This window comes from Saccopteryx leptura, chromosome 6, assembly GCF_036850995.1.
Source record: "Saccopteryx leptura isolate mSacLep1 chromosome 6, mSacLep1_pri_phased_curated, whole genome shotgun sequence".
Taxonomy (NCBI): domain Eukaryota; kingdom Metazoa; phylum Chordata; class Mammalia; order Chiroptera; family Emballonuridae; genus Saccopteryx; species Saccopteryx leptura.
In genome coordinates this window covers 82,529,115-82,548,131 of record NC_089508.1, presented here as the reverse complement: position 1 = coordinate 82,548,131, position 19,017 = coordinate 82,529,115, and the positions used below count along the sequence as shown (strand labels likewise).

Sequence of the window (19,017 nt, the reverse complement as noted above, 5' to 3'; positions counted from 1 at the left end):
GAATAAAAGATCATTCATATTCACACATACATTGATATGTATGTAATACATATGCATGTGATGAATGTTAGAACACCTGTGTGGCAGGCATCTATTCTAAGCCCTGAGAATCACAGTGAACAAGACAAGTATGAGCCTCATAAAGGGTAAAAACACTAGTGAGGGAGATAGACAAAAAACATTTTAATAACCAATAATATTTCAGTAGTAATAACTGCTATGAAACAGAGTAATTGGAAAAAGAATAGTAGGAGAACAGAAAGGCCTAGGTGGCTGTAATTTAATGAATTAAGTGGTAATACTACATATAAATTACAGTTAGAGAACCTGGTACTGTTTAAATAGTATAGCTAGATTATTGGGAGGAGTTGGAATGTTCTGGATATTTTTTTTCTTTTTTGTTTGTTTTTTATTTGTTTTATTTTTATTTTTTATTTTCTCTTTTTTTTAGTTATTTTTTAGATTGTTCTGGATTTAATAGGAAGCTATTGGAAGACTTTAATTTTCAATAAAAGTCTCATTTACACTTTTAAAAAACAGCTGCTATGTGGAGAATAGACACAGTGTATGGTCATGAGTAGAATTAAGACCAATTTAGAAGGCTGTTGTTTTTTTCCTGGTAAATGATATTGGTATATAGGAACAGATCAATGATCCTTTCTCTCTCCCCCTCCCTCTTTCCTCTCTCTAAAATTAATAACTAAAATTTTTTAAACAAAACAATGATATTGATAATTTGGATTAGGTAGAGATGATGAGAAATAGTTGGATTGGGGATAAATTCTGGAGGAAGAGCCAAAGAACACTTGGTAAAAGATTAGATGTGGAATATGAAGGAAAGAGGAGTCAATGATGACTTCTGAGTTTGAAGTCTAAAGAGCTTAGTGGCTGATATTGCTATTACCTGAGATGGAGAACACTATCTCTGTCACCACCAATACAACACCGCTGCCACTTCCCGCCCTTGTCGGAGCAATTGAGTAAGTGATTTGCCTAATAGTAAAGGGTTGTATCTTAGAGACAAGACATTTTAGAACATGTGGCCACTTATATTCTGAATTATTATGTCATGATTATTGAGTGGCTGTAAAAGACATGACTTGTCCTGACAGCCAGCATAAATGAGGCATAAAATTTGTAAAGTCAAGAACAAGTAAACAAAAGCAGTACTTTAAAAAAATAATTAAAATTAAAATTTTAAAACTATATTTGAACCAGAAACAGAAATTGAAGGTAAAACTATCATAAGTCTTTCTTAATGGAGAATAGATAGGCCTTGGACAGTTGTCTTAGTGCTAGAGCATTGGCCTCGCGTGTGGATGTCCCGGGTTCAATTCCCAGTTAAGGCACACAGATGTGACCATCTGTTCCTCCAACCCTCCCTCTCCCCCTACTCTTCCCCCATCACCTCTCTTCCCCTCCTACAGTCATGGCTCAATTGATTCAAGTGCATCGGCCCTGGGTGCTGAGGGTGGCTCCATTGAGCCTCTGCCTCAGGTGCTAAAAATAGCTCAGTTGCAAGTATGGCCCCAGATGGGCAGAGCATCGGCCCCAGGCAGGGGTTGCCAGGTGGATCCCAGTCAAGCACACAGGAGTCTATCTCTCCTCCTCTCACTTGTAAAAGAAGGACAAAAAAATATTTTTAAATAAAAATAAAAACAGAATTAGTATAAAGACAAAATTCCTAAATTTGGGTGGATTACGAAATTAAACTTTAAAAATTTAAAGAAAACCAGCATAAAAAGGAAAATAGTAAACAATTTTTTAAAATGTTTTTATTGATTTATTTTAAAGAGACAAGGAAAGGAAGGGAGAGAGACAGAGGGAAGCATTGTTGTTGCACTTAGCTGTTCATTAGTTCCTTCCCGTATGTGTCCTGACCAGGTGTCAAACCCGCAACCTTGGTGTTTCAGGATGTTCCTCTAACCAGCTGAGCTAAAGCCAGGGCCAGTAAGTAAAACAGTTCTTTAAAAAGCAATTGATGGGGCCCTAGCCGGTTGGCTCAATGGTAGAGCATCGGCCTGGCATACAGGAGTCCCGGGTTCGATTTCCGGCCAGGGCACACAGGAGAAGCGCCCATCTGCTTCTCCACCCCTCCCCCTCTCCTTCCTCTCTATCTCTCTCTTCCCCTCCCGCAGCCAAGGCTCCATTAGAGCAAAGTTGGCCCGGGCGCTGAGGATGGCTCTGTGGCCTCTGCCTCAGGTGCTAGAATGGCTCTGGTTGCAACAGAGCAACGCCCCAGATGGGCAGAGCATCACCCCCTGGTGGGCATGCCGGGTGGATCCCAGTCGGGCACATGCGGGAGTCTGTCTGACTGCCTCCCTGTTTACAACTTCAGAAAAATACAAAAAAAAAAAAAAAGGCAGTTGATGGAATGGTGGGCCAAGCACAAATGTTGCTGATTCGATCCACGGTCAGGACATATACAGGATCAGATCAGTGTTCCTGTCACTCTCTCTCTCTGTCTCTCTTTCTCTCTTTCCTCTCCTTTCTCTCTCTCTTCCCTTCCTGTCTCTCTAAAATCAAAAACAAAATTTTTTTTTTTTTTTTTTTTTCATTTTTCTGAAGCTGGAAACAGGGAGAAACAGTCAGACAGACTCCCGCATGCGCCCGACCGGGATCCACCCGGCACGCCCACCAGGGGCGAAGCTCTGCCCACCAGGGGGCGATGCTCTGCCCATCCTGGGGGTCGCCATGTTGCGACCAGAGCCACTCTAGCGCCTGAGGCAGAGGCCACAGAGCCATCCCCAGCGCCCGGGCCATCTTTGCTCCAATGGAGCCTTGGCTGCGGGAGGGGAAGAGAGAGACAGAGAGGAAAGCGCTGCGGAGGGGTGGAGAAGCAAATGGGCGCTTCTCCTGTGTGCCCTGGCCGGGAATCGAACCCGGGTCCTCCGCACGCTAGGCCGACGCTCTACCGCTGAGCCAACCGGCCAGGGCAAAATAGTTTTTTTTAAATATTAAAAAGCAGAGCAGTAGCAGTAAGAGAAATAAGATAAATTTAAGTGAAGAAGAATGAAAAGGTTTTCTAAACATTATGATTTGAAATAGTCTGATAATATAAGTTGAAGAAATATGTACATCCTAAGATATTGTTTCCAATTTTGTTGTGCTGCTGCTGCTTGTTTTTAATGTAAAATATGTAGGACAGAGCAAATAATGAATACATTTAATTGTTGCCATTTATTTATATAAAAGAAGTTATAAATTGGTGTGGAATTTGACCTCTTACATCTTTACGATTCCTTGAAAAGGATGACATGGTGAATTTTTCTCAAGTAGAGAGCTAAAGGAACCCAGCAGGTTAGATCAGAACACTTGATGTATCAGCCTTTGCCTCAGATTAGGACCAGTAGTTGAATGACTCTCAGATGGTACATGCTCATGAACATGTGTGTTTTGGTGAAAGGGCATGGTAATTGATATGACTGGTGTGCTGATGTGTTGATCTGGCATAAAAACAAACCTTCTCATTCCAGATATAGCACTGCTTCTGAGTGAATTAAGAAATCTAAACATTTGCTTTATTTATGATCTTACTGGATTAAAGACTCAATAAGTCGTAGGTTAAATACTAGCAAACTTTAAGGCTGATTATGGTCCCAGTGGGAAAGGAAGGTAGGATATGGGATTGGCTATAGGATCCCCACATCCCCCACCATTCTTTCCCAATAAATTTTTTAACCCTCTGGGAACTTTGGTCACTCAGTGAAAATTGGTCTCACCAAGAGTCACAGTAATAACATGGATCCTGTTACCTAAAAATTTTGTTTCTTGTCATCAGATATTTTTTAATTATTTACTTAACTGGATTTTTACTTTTCCTACTCACATCAGACTTGTAGCCCATTATCACTTTCATGCTGGCCATTTTTGAAACACCTTAGCTTTGTCATCCATTCTTAAGTAAATTTTTTTCTTCTCAAAAGCAAAAGAAAACTCCTGTTTCTTTGATAGTGTTTGATTGTATTATTTGTTATTGTATCAAACACGTGAGTATCTCTGTTTCCCCAGTACATTGGAACTGCCATTTATACTGATCTTCTTAACATTTTTTCCCTGTAATATGTTATAGAAATGGCATATGAAATTGCATAATGAAACTTGTTAATATTTCTGCCTGGTGTTTTTTCATTAATTTCTACAGAAAATTTTTTTAAATTACTAAAAACAACACTCAAATTTCTTATAATCATTCAACTTTAACTTTGGAGAAAATAAAGTATAGCTGTTAAACATAAAAACACTTAGACCATTTTAATAATTTATTTATTTCACCTCAATAATGGTCTTAGGAAATTGAGATGACTGCTAAAAATAAGAATGAAATTTTATAGTCCTTTGGTGTTTCACTAAGTGCTTTTGGAGTCCAATATTTTATTTGAGTAGGCCAATATCTTTAGTTTTTATCAGTGGAGAAATTCATGTATAGAATCATTAAATACCTGAGCAAAGTCACTAGCTTAGTAAATGCTGAATTATTGTAATTGTGTTATTTAGAAATGATAAATTTCTTCTTTTTCCTCTTTCCTCTTTCCTCTTTATCCTTTTTCTTCTAGTTCATATTAAAATGTTTCCCCTTATGGCAAATAGGCAGCTTTATATTTAATTAAATCTGATATTTAGAGTGTTTTAATCTTTATCATAGTTGGTGACTACTATGTGCTGGGTACTGTTTAAAGCTCTTTGCTTATATAATTGAGTTTAATCCTCACAACAACCACTATGATATTTTGGGAATAGAAATTGTCTGTAGTTTATACATTTTTTTCTATGTTTATTATAAAATTTTATCAGAAACAAAGAAAAATTATATTAGAATATTGGTACCAGAAGGAAAAAAGTAATTCTAAACCAGTTTGCTTTGAGCCAAATAATATCAAGAATAAAAGCAAAACGTAATCTGCATATCCTTTTCAGGGATTTTGGGATATCAGAACATTATGTGTAGTCATATTTGCTCATAAACTTCCAGATATCTTAGAAAATAAGGCAGTTAAGTCTAGAGGTACACACTTTAACACTTTTAAATACAAAATATTTTTTAACATATTGAGTAATGGGCAGTAAAACTCATCTCTTGAGAGGAGCAAGTGGAGATTGCACATCCTGAACTAGGTCACTGATTGATTTTTTTTCTTTTATTTCTTTTTTTGAGGCTGGTGCACAGACAGAGGAATGAGAAGCATCAGTTCTTCATTGTGGCATCTTAGTTCATTGGTAGCTTTCTCATATGTGCCTTGACCAGGGGGCTCCAGCCGAGCCAGTGATCCCTCCTTGCTCAAGCCAGCAAATGACCCCGTGCTGAAGCTAGCAACCTCAGGGTTTTGAACCTGGATCCTCTGCATCCCAGGCCAACGTTCTCCATTGCACCACCGCCTGGTCAGGCTAGGTCACTGATTTGTATAGTTGAGCAGGAAAAGAAAGCCTGATGAATATCTCCCAGATCCTGGGAATTTGCTTGGCCTACCTCCTTTGGTTGAGGGAACTATAAACTTACAGCTTTTTGTTTTATTTTATTTTATTTTATTTATTTATTTTTTTTTTTTTGGTGACAGACTGAAGAACAGAGGAACAGACAGACAGAAAGGGAGAGAGATGAAAAGCATCAATTCTTTGTTGTGGCTCCTTAGTCTCCTTAGTTGTTCATTGATTGCTTTCTCGTATGTGCTTTGACAGGAAGGTGGGGTAGGAGGACTACAGCAGAGCCAGTTACCATGGGATCATATGTATGATCCCACACTCAAGCCAGCAACCTCGAGGTTTTAAACCTGGGTCTTCTGTGTCCCAGTCCGACGCTCTATCCACTGCGCCACCATCTGGTCAGGCTATTTTATTTTATTTTATTTTATTTTATTTTATTTTATTTTATTTTATTATTGATGGGAGGAGAAAGAACTTACCTCTTCTCCCAAAATGGCAATGATGACAGCATAGCGGTGGTTGGAGTTGTCATCCTGTAAAGAAATACTTTTAAAATAATGCTAGATAACTGCAGAGTGATAAGTGAACAGTGTTAGGCAGATAGCTCTTAGCCATCCAGACTATATGGATCTGAATTCCAGCTTCTTTATTAGTGATACTTTTCCTTATCTCCAAGATGAATGTGACAAAGGGAAACTATAGTTGTATGAGATTGTGTAACTATATATTTAAACATTTGCTGGAGTTGAAATCAGTGAACTTAGTTTATTAGAAATTAGAACAATAGATTTTCTCTTTTAAAGCTTCAAGAGATATTAGCTATACATTTAATAAATATTGCAGAAGTTTTTTAACAGTAATAGTACATGTTTGCATCTAGCACAGTACTGTTAGGGTGTGTACCATTGTCCATTTGGATGTCACCCAAAAGATCTCACAGGGTGAATTTTCTACAGTACAGAATCTGACCATCAGCTTGCAGATCGGAAACCTTATTTTGTCAATCTTTCAAATACTAAAATAATCAAGTTCAAGAAAATAATGTGTAAAAAAATCATAATGTAAAATGTAAGCAATTATGTGGATTGTAGTACTAGTAGCAGCTTGGTTGGTACGTTGTCTACATAAGGTAGATCTTCATGAGATACTACATCACTGCCAAAAGGTAACTTTGTGTGTGTATATGCTAGACAGAGTAATGAAATGCTTTATTGCATTCAACTGGGATAGCCCAATAGACCCTTGTCAGAAGGACTAGACTACTTTCTTGCTGATAAGAAATATGAAGAGTCTAAGATTTTACACTACTTGAAAACTAACAGGTTAACTTGACAGTTGTATGGATGCCGTCAAAAGACATAAGACTATTAGATCAGGAACAAAGGACTTAATTACTCAGAGTACACTAAAGTAGCATGAGCTTCATGTTGTGTTGGTTCTGCTTGCCTCCCAAGTCCTATGGAGATGGTGCTGAGCTGCTCAGGTGGATGTTACACACACACAGGGAACTCGAGCTTAGGGGACCCAAGTTTTTTCTAACGGGCAGTAGCCTACATGGCTTTTGCCACGGTGGAAGACTGTTTTTGTTATACTGGGTACTCAACAAACTAGCTTCAAAGGGAGACACGGTATCTTCCAAGGGTTTCACTAAACGCACCTTTGAAAAGACGGTCTGAAAAAAAGGCAGACGGTGCCTCCACTCACTAGATCTGCAGAATTGAGACCCATGGATAATTATCACTTAAGACTGGCTTACGTTTTTCCCCATAGTGTTTGTTTTTTATTCATTTTCTATGATTTCATGGGCAATTTAAATCTTTTTGGTGAATAGGTACATTCTTTCAAAATGCTAATACTGTCATTCATGTTTTAGTTAAGTTTAATAGTCCTAGAAGTCATTATGGCTCCTTTACTCAATTTTGCTTACTTTCAACTTCTTGGAGTTATAGAGAAATAAGTCTTATTTCATTATAGAGAATTAAGACCACATGCATCAGTAACCTTAAGATCAAAGATTTATGACATGTTTACTATATAGAAAACAATACATGTAATGAGCACCTGAGAAAACACCAACTTATAGAAAGGAACACCCCATTCCTATCCACTTGTTTTCATCCTAGAGGTTATCTTGACCTTGGATTTTGTTTGCTTAGATTTCTTCTTCTTTTTTTGATAGTTCTACCACTTTATTTTTCTTCTGCCAGTGGATATTTCAGTTATTTATTGCTAGTACAAACTTTATTGTCCCCAGTTATTCATGCACAGTAATTTCTTTAGGTAGAATAGGAATAGGCTTTTGAGGCTCTGGGATAAATTAGTCTATATGATTCATGTTTCCTATGAGTAAAAGCGATACATATTGAGCATTTGAAAGATTATAGAAATAACTATGGTTGTTCCTTTACTAATTAATTTTACCTGCATGTTCTTATATAATATGGTTACTGAGCAGTAAACATTTCTGTGTTACTTCTCCTTTTTCAGTTTTATTTGTGGCCAATATCTCCTAGTTTGTGGTTGTTTTCTTTCTGTGTAGGTTTGGTGACAGATATTCTAAATTTTAATGCAGTTAAATTCATCCTTCTTTTCTTGGTGGTGTTTTATAAATGCCTCCCTCCTAATTTCAAAGATTTTCTCCCTATTTTGTACTAAAAGTTTTACTTTTTGTCTATACCCAGTTAACCAATTTTATTTTTACCATGTGTATAAATTAATTGCTTTAGCACCATTTATTGTCATTCTCCCACCACTAATAGGCAGTGCCATATCTGTCATATACCAAGTTTCCATATTTGTTGAGATCCATTTCTGGTTTCTCTGCTCTGTTGGTCTGTTTTTTCTACCATTGGTGCCATATTGGTTTCTTTACTATAGAATTACTTTAGCTCTCTATAAGAAGCCTTAATATCTATAGAATAAGTGCCCCTTGGTTCTTGTTCCTTTTAGATTTCAAAAACAATTTTGGCTGTCAACTCTTGCAAAAAAATTTAGAGTCAGCTTATCAGATTTGGTGGAAAATTCATTTGTAGTTTGTATTTTAATTTCACTGAATCTCTGTTAGTTTGGGGAAATCTGTAGCCTTATTAATCATGACCATATCCCTCTGTTTAGTGCTTCTATAGCTCTCAGTAAAGCTTTGCATTTTCTTCATAAGAGATATACATACAGTGTGTCCATAAAGTCATGGTGCACTTTTGACCAGTCACAGGAAAGCAACAAAAGACTATAGAAATGTGAAATCTGCACCAAATAAAAGGAAAACTCGCCCAGTTTCATACCTATTCAGTGCAGTTTGATGTGGGCTCACGCACAGATTTTTTTAGGGCTCCTTAGGTAGCTATCCCGTATAGCCTCTACAGACTCATCACTGACTGATGGCCTACCAGAACGGGGTTTCTCCACCAAACTGCCAGTTTCCTTCAACTGGTTATCCCACCGAGTAATGTTATTCCTATGTGGTGGCACTTTGTTATAAGCGCTCCGATATTCACGTTGCACTTTGGTCACAGATTCGAATTTAGCAAACCACAGAACACACTGAACTTTCCTCTATACCGACCACATCTCGACTGGCATGGCCGTGGGCTGCTCCGCTGTATACACGGTATTATGTCATCATCTGCGCATGCGCACATGCTGCCACATCATCCTACAGAAACTGGGAGGGTTTTCCTTTCATTTGGTGCAGATTTCACATTTCTATGTCTTTTGTTGCTTTCCTGTGACCAGTCAAAAGTACACCATGACTTTACGGACACACTATATATTATAAGATTTAGTCTTTATACCATTTTGTTGTTACCATTGTACATGTAATCCCATTTGTAACCAACTTTGAAAAAGTATCTCCCCATGGCTTTTTCAGCTAATAAATTCTTATAAAAAAGGCCTGACCAGGCGGTGGCGCAGTGGATAGAGCGTCAGATTGGGATGCGGAGGACCCAGGTTCGAGACCCCAAGGTCGCCAGCTTGAGCGTGGGCTCATCTGGCTTGAGCAAAGCTCACCAGCTTGGACCTAACGTCGCTGGCTTGAGCAAGGGGTTACTCAGTCTGCTGAAGGCCCGCGGTCAAGGCATATATGAGAAAGCAATCAATGAACAACTACTTAAGGTGTCTCAATGAAAAACTGATGATTGATGCTTCTCATGTCTCTCCATTCCTGTCTATCCCTTTCTCTGACTCTCTCTGTCTCTGTAAAAAAAAAAAAAAAAAAAAAAAATTCTTATAAAAACCTATAGCAATAGTATCACATTTCCAGGGTATTGAAAAGCAGTGGTGAACTGGGGTGTGTTTCTTACAGAGGACGTATAGTTGGGTCTTATATTTTTATTCACACTGGCAAGCTCTCTCATAGTATGTTTAGGCCATTAATGTTCAAAGTGATTATTGATAATAGTTGGTTAATCTCGATTATATTTGTTACAGTTTTCTGTTTGTTACTATTTTTGTATTTCACGTTTTTCAAAGCCTTTTGTGGATTTATTAAACATTTTATATTATTTCATTTTCTCTCCTTTTTTGTATGTCAGTTATACATTTTTAAAACTTTTGTTAGTGGTTGCTGGACAGTTTACAATTAATTCAAGTTCACTTTCAAGTAACACTAAACCACTTTACAGCTAGTGCAAGGATCTCATAATAAAATAACCCTAATTCCTCCCTCCTTTCCCTTGTATGATTGTTGCCATTCATTTTACTATATATCAGCATGCATACATATATATGTATACATATGTATACATTCATATACACATATATACACATATCTTACCAGACACAATTGTTGCTTTAACACTTTTGTTATATTAATTAAAATTTAAAAAGTTTTATTTTCACTAGTGTTTTTTTTTCTATGATGCTATTCAGTTCTTACATAGATTCAAGTTTCTAATCTTTATTATTGTCTTGCTCTTTAAATTTAGAACTTCTGTTAATTCTTTTATGGCAGATCTACTGACAGCAAATTTCTCAATTTTTCATCACCTGAGACGTTCTTTCTGTCTATCTCCTTTACTTTTGAATGAAATTTCACAGCGTACAGAATTGTAGGTTGGTGGGCTTTTTCTTTCAACATTGTAAAAATGTTATACTTCACAGTCATCTTCCTTTGATGGTTTCTGAGAAGTCAAATGTAATTCTCATCTTTATAAATAAGTTTTTTTTTTTCATTCAGCGTCTTTCAGAATTTTTCTTTTTCTTTATCTTTTTAATATAGTTTGAAAATATTATGCTTAGATTCACCTTTTGGGGCATTTATCTTGTTTGGTCTTCTCTCAGCTTCCTCTGTGCTTGACATTAACGTGGGTAAATTTTCAGGCATTATTATTTCAAATGTTTCTTCTATTTCTTTCTTCTTATATTCCTGTTTCACATATGTTATGCCTCTTATAGTAGTTGTCTGACGTTTCTGGAATATCTTGCTCATTTCTTTGGATCTTTGGATTCTTTGCTTTCTGTTTTGGAGGTATGTATTGATATATTTTCCACCTCAGAGATTCTTTCCTCAGTCACGTCCACTCTGCCGAGCTCACCAAAGGCATGCTTTATTTCTCTTAGTGTTCTTGATCTTTGTAGCATTTCTCTTAGGTTCTTTCTTAGGATTTCCATCTCTGCTTTCATTGCTCATTTGTTCTTACATGCTGTTGACTTTATCCATTAGAGCCTTTAGCATATTAATGGTAGTTTTTTTTAATTCCTGTTCTGCCATTTCCAGCATCCTGGTCATGTCTGATTCTAATGCTTTTTCTGTCTCTTCAAATTGTTTTTTGACTTTTGGTATGTTTTGGTTTTGTTTGTTTTTTTAATAGCTCCACATGATGTACAGAGTAAAAGAGGCTCTTGTAAATAGGCCTTTAGTAATGCAGTAGATAGTGTGTAGGGAGAGGAAGCATTCTTACAGTGCTGTGCTCAGGTCTTTCAGTCTGAGCCATGCTTGTGGGCTGTAAATTTAACAGGTATTTCTCAGTTTTTCTTCTCTGCTTAGGTGGATGAGATGGTTAGAGTTGACTGGAGTTGTGTATTGCTCTTTCCCTAGGTCAGATAGATTCTGATGGTACTCCAGCAGGTCAGGTTCTGGTTAACTAGTTTCTCCTGAGGGCAGACTTTGTTAAAAACAGAGTTCTCTATAATTTCAAAATGTTTCTTTTCTCCCTGCCCTTGATAGAAGTATTTGGAATTTTTCTGATATTTACTGTGGAGCCAGGTTGAGCTCTTGCAGGTGAACATATAAAAGTTGGGTGACACTGTGACAGGATTTCCCTGAACTATTTAATCCTCAGTGTTATGTACACTGGGCCTCCAGCAATTCACCAGTTATAGTTCCGCCTTTCCTGCTTCAGTCCTAATTTCCATGGCATTTCTCTCTCGCAAGTCTGCTCTGTTCAGCCGTTTCAATCCTGGAGGCAGTGGTTTGTCCTGTGTCCTTCTGTCTCTTATGGGCCCAAGAGGAGTTTATGAATTTTCCCCCCCATTCAGTGTTTTACTTGTTAAGACAGAGTGGCAACTCTCAAGCTCCTTACATGCAGGACCAGAAACTAGAATTTTGAATTACTTTTTAAGTTAAATTTTAAATGTATAAAGAAAGACCTAGGTTTATATAATAAATAGGATGACTCCACTCTTTGAAAATCTTCACTACTAATAGGTTATGAAATTCTGGAATATATACTCTAAGAGTATTATTAAACATAAGAAATGAATTTTTTGTCACTTAAGTAGGAATTATTTGTATTTTAGATACCATTCAGTCATCCAAGTCTAGACATTCAGGGGAGAAGTATGGAATATATGCAGCGGCAAATGTCCAAGGAAGGTGGGAGCCTGAAGTCCCAGAACAAGGTGAGTAGCCTCAGTTTATTGTCTGATGGGGACTGTAACTAATGAACATAAAATGACAGACACATTTTCTAGTGCTTCTCATTCTCTATAGTTGAATTGTACTAGAGAAAAAAATTTAGTATATAAATTTGCTACCCATATTCTTACAAACCCTAATATAGTACATAAATTCTATCTAAATTTCTGGTGTGAATCTGGGGGATTTTGACAGTATATTTATCACCAGCTGAACCAATAAGAATGATATGTTGTTAATTTAATGTACATTTATCACTTCCTCTTTAGCCCAGATCTGAGATTTTTTTTCTTTATAATTTTTAAATTTTATTTAGAAAATTAACTTTAACACTCTGACATTGATCAATAAGATTACATAGGTTTCAGGTAAACAGTTCCAGATTATTTGAACTATTAATTACATTGCATACCCATCACCCAAAGTTAGATCATTTTCTGTCACCTTCTGTTTGTCCCTCTTTACACCCTCCCCTGTACTCTCTCCTCCATCTCTCTCCCTCACAGTCCTTTCCCCTTGGTAACCACTTCACTTTTATCTATGTCCATGGGTCTCAGTTTTATATCCCACCTATGTGTGAAATCATACAGTTCTTAACCATTTCTGGTTTACTTATTTCAGTATAATGTTCTCAAGGTCCATCCATGTTGTCGTAAATGTCACTGTGTTGTCATTTCTTGTGGCTGAATAGTATATTCCATTGTATATATGTACCACATCTTCTTTATCCAATCCTCTATCAAAGGACACTTTGGTTGTTTCCATGTCTTGGCCACTGTGAATAATGCTGCAATGAACATGGGGCTGCATGTGTCTTTACCAATGTTTTTGAGTTTTGGGGGTAGATACCCAGTAGAGGGATTGCTGGGTTATATGGTAGTTCTATTCTTAAATTTTTGAGAAACAACTATACTTTCTTTCATAGTGGTTGTACTAATTTGCATTCCCACCAGCAATGAATGAGAATTCCTTTTTCTCCACAGCCTCTCCAACACTTGTTGTTACCTGTCTTGTTGATAATAGGTAATCTAACCTGGTGTGAGGTGGTATCTCATTGTAGTTTTGATTTGTATTTCTTGAATAGCTAGTGAAAATGAACATCTTTTCATATATCTGTTGGTCAGATATCTGTTGTATGTCCTTTTGGGAGAAGTGTCTGTTCAGGTCTTCTTGCTATTTTTTAATTGGATTGTTTGCTTGTTTGTTGCTGAATTTTGTGAGTTCTTTACATGTTTTGGATATTAACCTCTTATTAAATGGATTGTATTTTTTTTTTAGCTCCAATACCGAATATCTGGGGAATAGAAGTTTGCCCCAACCTGGGTCAGGTGCTTACTTGTATAGGAGTCACTGTGTCCAGGGGCTGGGGCTAGGAGATGCAAATGTGACTTCTAGGCCTATCTGTATGGGTAAATACAAGGGTCATTTCAGTTTAGACCCCATGTAATTTATCTCCAAAGACTTACTTTGCTTCTTGGCCTCAAGAACGCAGTCTACCCAGAAAGAGGGGAGAAGGGTGTTGTGTGTATGTGTTCATGTATATGTATGTGTATGTGGTATGGTGCATTTTAAGTCATATTGGAGACCTACGTAGCCAAGCTTTAAAAAAATCTGTCTTGGCCCTGGCCGGTTGGCTCAATGGTAGAGCGTCGGCCTGGTGTGCAGAAGTCCCGGGTTCGATTCCCGGCCAGGGCACACAGGAGAAGCGCCCATCTGCTTCTCCACCCCTCCCCCTCTCCTTCCTCTCTGTCTCTCTCTTCCCCTTCTGCAGCCAAGGCTCCATTAGAGCAAAGATGGCCCGGACGCTGGGGATGGCTCCTTGGCCTCTGCCCCAGGCACTAGAGTGGCTCTGGGCGTGCTGGGTGGATCCCTGTCAGGCGCATGCGGGAGTCTCTCTGACTGTCTCTCCCAGTTTCCAGCTTCAGAGAAATACCAAAAACAAAAAAAAAAATCTGTCTTTATATTAGTTTGATGGTGCTGTCATAACAAAGTACAATAGACGAGGTGCCTAGAACAACAAAAATTTATTTTCTTATGATTCTGGAAACTGGGGAAGTTCAAGGTTAAAAGCATTAGCAATTTGTTTTCTTCTGAGGCCTCCTGGCTCGCCTGCAAGTGGCCACCTTCTTGTGTCCTCACATGGCCTTGGCTTTTCCATGGACTTTCCCAGTGTCTCTCTTGGTATCCAATTTTCTCTTGAAAGTACATCAGTCAGGCCCTGGCAGGTTGGCTGAGTGGAAGAGCATCAGCCCAATGTGTGGAAGTCCTGGGTTCGATTCCAAGCCAGGGCACACAGGAGAAGCATCCATCTGCTTCTCCACCCTCCTCCCCTCTTCTTTCTCTGTCTCTCTCTTCCCCTCCTGCAGCCAAGGCTCCATTGGAGCACAGTTGGCCTGGGCGCTGAGGATGGCTCCATGGCCTCCTCCTCAGGCGCTAGAATGGCTCAGATTGCAGAAGAGCAATCCCCCCTGGTGGTCATGCCAGGTGGATCCTGGTCAGATGCATATTGAAGTCTGCTGCTCCTCTCCCCCCCCACCCCCCGCCAGCTTCTCACTTTGGAGAGGGGGGAAAAAAACTACATCAGTCAAATTGGATTAGGGTTCACCTAAGGGCCTTATTGGAACTTAATCACCTTTGTAAAGGTCCTATGTCTAAATGTAGTCATTTTGAAGTAGAGGCATTTAGGGTCTCAACCTGTGTATTTGGGAAGACACAATTCGGCCCATAACATTCTACCTCCCCCTAAAATCATGCCCTTCTCACATGCAAAAAATTTACTCCATCACAGCAGCCCCCAAATTTATTCCACTTCAGCTTCAACACACAGTCCCAAGTCTCATCTAAATTTTATCTAAATTAAGAGTGGGTGAGACTCAAGTATGATTCATCCTGAGACAAAATATTTCTCTGCCTGGGGACCTGTGAAACCAGAGAAGTTACCTGCTTCCAGAATATAGTGGCAGGAAAGACACAGAATAGACATTCCCATTCCAAAAGGGAGAAACTGGGTAGAAGAAAGGAGTCATGGGTGTCTCAAGTAAGTCCAGAGCAAATTTCATTAGATTGTAAGGCTTGAAAATAATCCTCTTTGGCTTAATGTTTTGTCCTCCAGGGGGGTGACCCCATGCCCTTGGACTTCTTGGCGCGCTAAATCTGAGGAATTGACCCCATCCTATTAAACTAAGGAGACAGCCCCACATTCTCAGTTCTTTCCTTAGAAGATAATTTATATTCTCAGCCAGATAGCTCTATGTGCCAATCCTCTAACGACTATAATAATTTCAACAGCCTTGAGACATTTCCTCTCAGTTCTGTCCCCTAGGTCCAATCTGGCAGCATCTCACCTGAGATGGTTGATAGGATCCATGAGTCACACCTGTAACCTCGTTATCTTATGACCGTCTGGCCACACCTTTGGTAGTCTCTTCAGAACATGCTTGCTTACAAGTTCTACCTTACACAAAACCCTGGAATACAATTCATTCACATTTTTCACCACTTTATAACAAAGATCACCTTTCCTCCGCTGTCCAGTATTATGTTCCTCTTTTCCGTTTGGGATCTCACCCAGAAGCACTCTTAGCATCCATATCTCTAACATGCATGTCAAAACTCTTTCGGCTTTTACCCATTACCCAGTTCTAAAGCCAGTTCCACATTTTGAGATATTTGTTACAGCATCCTGCTTCTCAATACAAAATATGAGCCCCGGTTCTCTAGAGAGACAGAACCAATAAGATGTGTGTATATGTAGATTTCTATAAGTCATTGGCTTTTGTGATAGAGGTACGTATCCAAAATCTGCAGGGTAAGCTGACAGGATTGAGATGCAGGGAAAAATTGCATTCAGTCTGTTCTGTCAAGACCTTTAGCTGATTGGATGAAGTTCACCTACTGTATATCATGGAGGATAATCTGCTCTCACCGTTCTTCACCAGTTTCAATATTAATCTCATTCAAGAAACAGTTTTACTTGAACATTCAGAATAATGTTTGACCAAATATCTAGGCATGTGGCCCAGCCAAGTTCACAAGTAAGATTTTCATTTACGATCCTTATTGCAGTTTTCATCTCTTTCCTTTTTTAGGTCCCTTTGAAATCAATCCGACATGTCAGCTTTCAAGATGAGGATGAGATCGTCAGAATAAACCCTCGAGATATCTTAATACGTCGCTATGCAGACTACAGGCATCCTGACATGTGGAAAAATGACTTGGAGAGAGATGATACTGACTCCAGTGTTCAGTTTTCTAAACCAGACAATAAAAAATCAGACTATCTGTACTCTTGTGGGGATGAGACTAAGTTAAGTTCACTCAAAGACTCTGTGGTATTTAAGTCACAGCCTTCCTCATTAAAATTTAAGAAGTCAAAACGAAGAAAAGAAGATGGTGAACGTTCTCGCTGTGTATACTGCCAGGAAAGGTTTAACCATGAAGAAAATGGCAGAGGAAAATGTCAGGATGCTCCGGACCCTATTAAAAGATGCATATATCAAGTTAGTTGCATGCTCTGTGCTGAGAGCATGTTGTATCATTGTATGTCAGACTCAGAGGGAGATTTTTCTGATCCCTGTTCATGTGACACTAGCGATGACAAGTTCTGCCTACGATGGTTAGCCCTAGTAGCTTTGTCTTTCATTGTACCTTGTATGTGCTGCTACGTCCCTTTGAGAATGTGCCATCGTTGTGGTGAGGCTTGTGGGTGTTGTGGTGGGAAACATAAAGCTGCTGGATGAAAGGGTCCAGTGCCAAAATGAGTTTAAAATCTTTGTTTCCAGGAATTAGCTAACTTGGATTTGTGGAAGCTTTTGGCAAGCTATATGAAATCTTGCCTGGTGTCATAGGGGCCACACGTGGAGGAAGCAGAACTCGTCAGTTCTTGGCATTTCACAAATGCTAGCCATGCCTAACTTTTCCCTTGAGTGCATGGCGTGTTTTGTTACAGGTTGTAAAGAGTATTTGTGAAAGGAAACCATTTCTGGTTATTGGCTATAAAAAGTGTGCATAAAACTAAAAGGGATTAATTTTTGGCATTTTTGTATATTTATGCATTAGGTGATGGGACTTTTAAAGGTTTGAATTCATTAGGATATAAACTAAAAGTGCACTAGGAAACAGCTGATTTCAATCTAAGAAAAGTTAACACTTGGAAATTATAAGAAGTTAAACAAGTGCAACTAAATCATTTATTGTTTTTTGAAAGCAGTTTTTATGTATAAATAACAAATGTTTATATTTAACTAAATATAAGGTACGAATTACAACATATTAAACTTTTCTTCCCCTTCCTAGTTCTGAAGTAGATGTACATATATCTACTGTCACATTCCATTATATTTTGAATATTTTACTCACCTGGTTGATATAACGTGTTTTTTTTCCATGTGAATGATTTGATATTTTCATCCTCATTTCCCTTTGGCTATGGTTTATATTGAGTTTTATCTGTACATTCTGGTAATCTAAAATTCTTTAAAATATTCTAATAGCCTTGAGTGACCAACTTTTTTTTAAAGCACAGATGTAATTGTCTAATGTTATGATGGGAACGTAACACTTATTTTTTATATAAAAGACTGAGTAAACATAGAAAAAAATGAGGTTTTGGGGGTTTTGTTTTGTTTTTTTGTGGTATTCAACCAGCAAGTTGTTTTCTTTCAGAGTTTCCTCCTTCAAAAACTTCTATTGCATTTACAAATAGTCTACAAGGCAAAAAAGTGTAACTGGATCGTTAATGTAAAAGTTTCTTCCTGAGACCTTCGTTTGTCATTCTGCTAAACCAGGATCTGTTCAGCTGTGGTACTAATGTTTTAGCTTAATCCTCAGTGCTTACTATTCACATAATAGTAATGGCTTTTCTCAGTGGCATTTTATTTAAACTGGCCAAAAGCAAAATTATTTTATGTAAAAGTATGTGCTGAACTATCCCAGGAAAGTATTTAATCCAACATTGTGAGTGAAATATCCTGTACATATAAATTTATTTCTTTTGCAGGCATTGTATTACTGGATGTTTTATTTACAAAGTAGTTGGATAAAATGTTCCAAGAAATTATTTAAAGTACTTTGGGATCAAATTATCTTTTTTTTTTTAAGTGTTATATTTAAACTCTGGCCAAGTAAGGGGTTCTTTAAGAACATTCCCTTAGAGGGATCAAGTTGAGAAGAGTGCCTTTTTTTTTTTTAATGGCTTGATGTTTCATAAGTGATACACATTAAAATCACACTACCATTTGAAGCTCATTTTCTATGCAGGTTTTTAAATGTCATTTTTTTTACATTCACACATAAGCTTCTGTTAGCCATCTTCTTTTGCCCCAGATCAAACTGAACAATGTATATAACACTATCTGTCTGTAAAATACTTTTTTTAAGAAAGCATTTATATTTATATGACAGCTTGAACTGACAACATTGTGTATATAGATCATCTTGAAGTATTATTTCACATTGAAAAGAAGAAAAATATATTGATAACTATAGATGTTATGAAGAAGAGGTTATTTCTAGTTTTATACTAAAAATCAATTGGATGAACAAAATCCAAACCTGACACTTGTAGCAGCAGTTTTAAGTCTTATTTTTGCTGTTTATATATTTGGATGCTGCTACACCAGATGAATTTCATCCCTGAGGTTTTCAGCTAAACTTGGTTACCTAGAATAGACTGTTAACTTACAAAATTCCTTTTATTGGTGGAATGGAAATACTGGTTTTCCTTGTGAATAAATTTTTCT

At 37.8% G+C, this 19,017-nt stretch overlaps 1 protein-coding gene across 2 annotated transcripts in view; it reads left to right on the top strand.

The window, feature by feature from the left end:
• Nucleotides 1–18,789, top strand: part of SPRED1 (sprouty related EVH1 domain containing 1) — a 125,476-nt gene extending 106,687 nt beyond the window's left edge. For both annotated transcript variants that reach the window (XM_066388243.1, XM_066388242.1), the window contains 2 exons: nt 12,160–12,261; nt 16,366–18,789. In XM_066388243.1, coding sequence (XP_066244340.1) covers nt 12,160–12,261; nt 16,366–17,016 — 753 coding nt within the window. In that variant the 3' untranslated portion in view covers nt 17,017–18,789. The remainder of the gene's footprint in view (nt 1–12,159; nt 12,262–16,365) is intronic.
• The last annotated feature ends 228 nt before the right edge of the window (nt 18,790–19,017 follow it).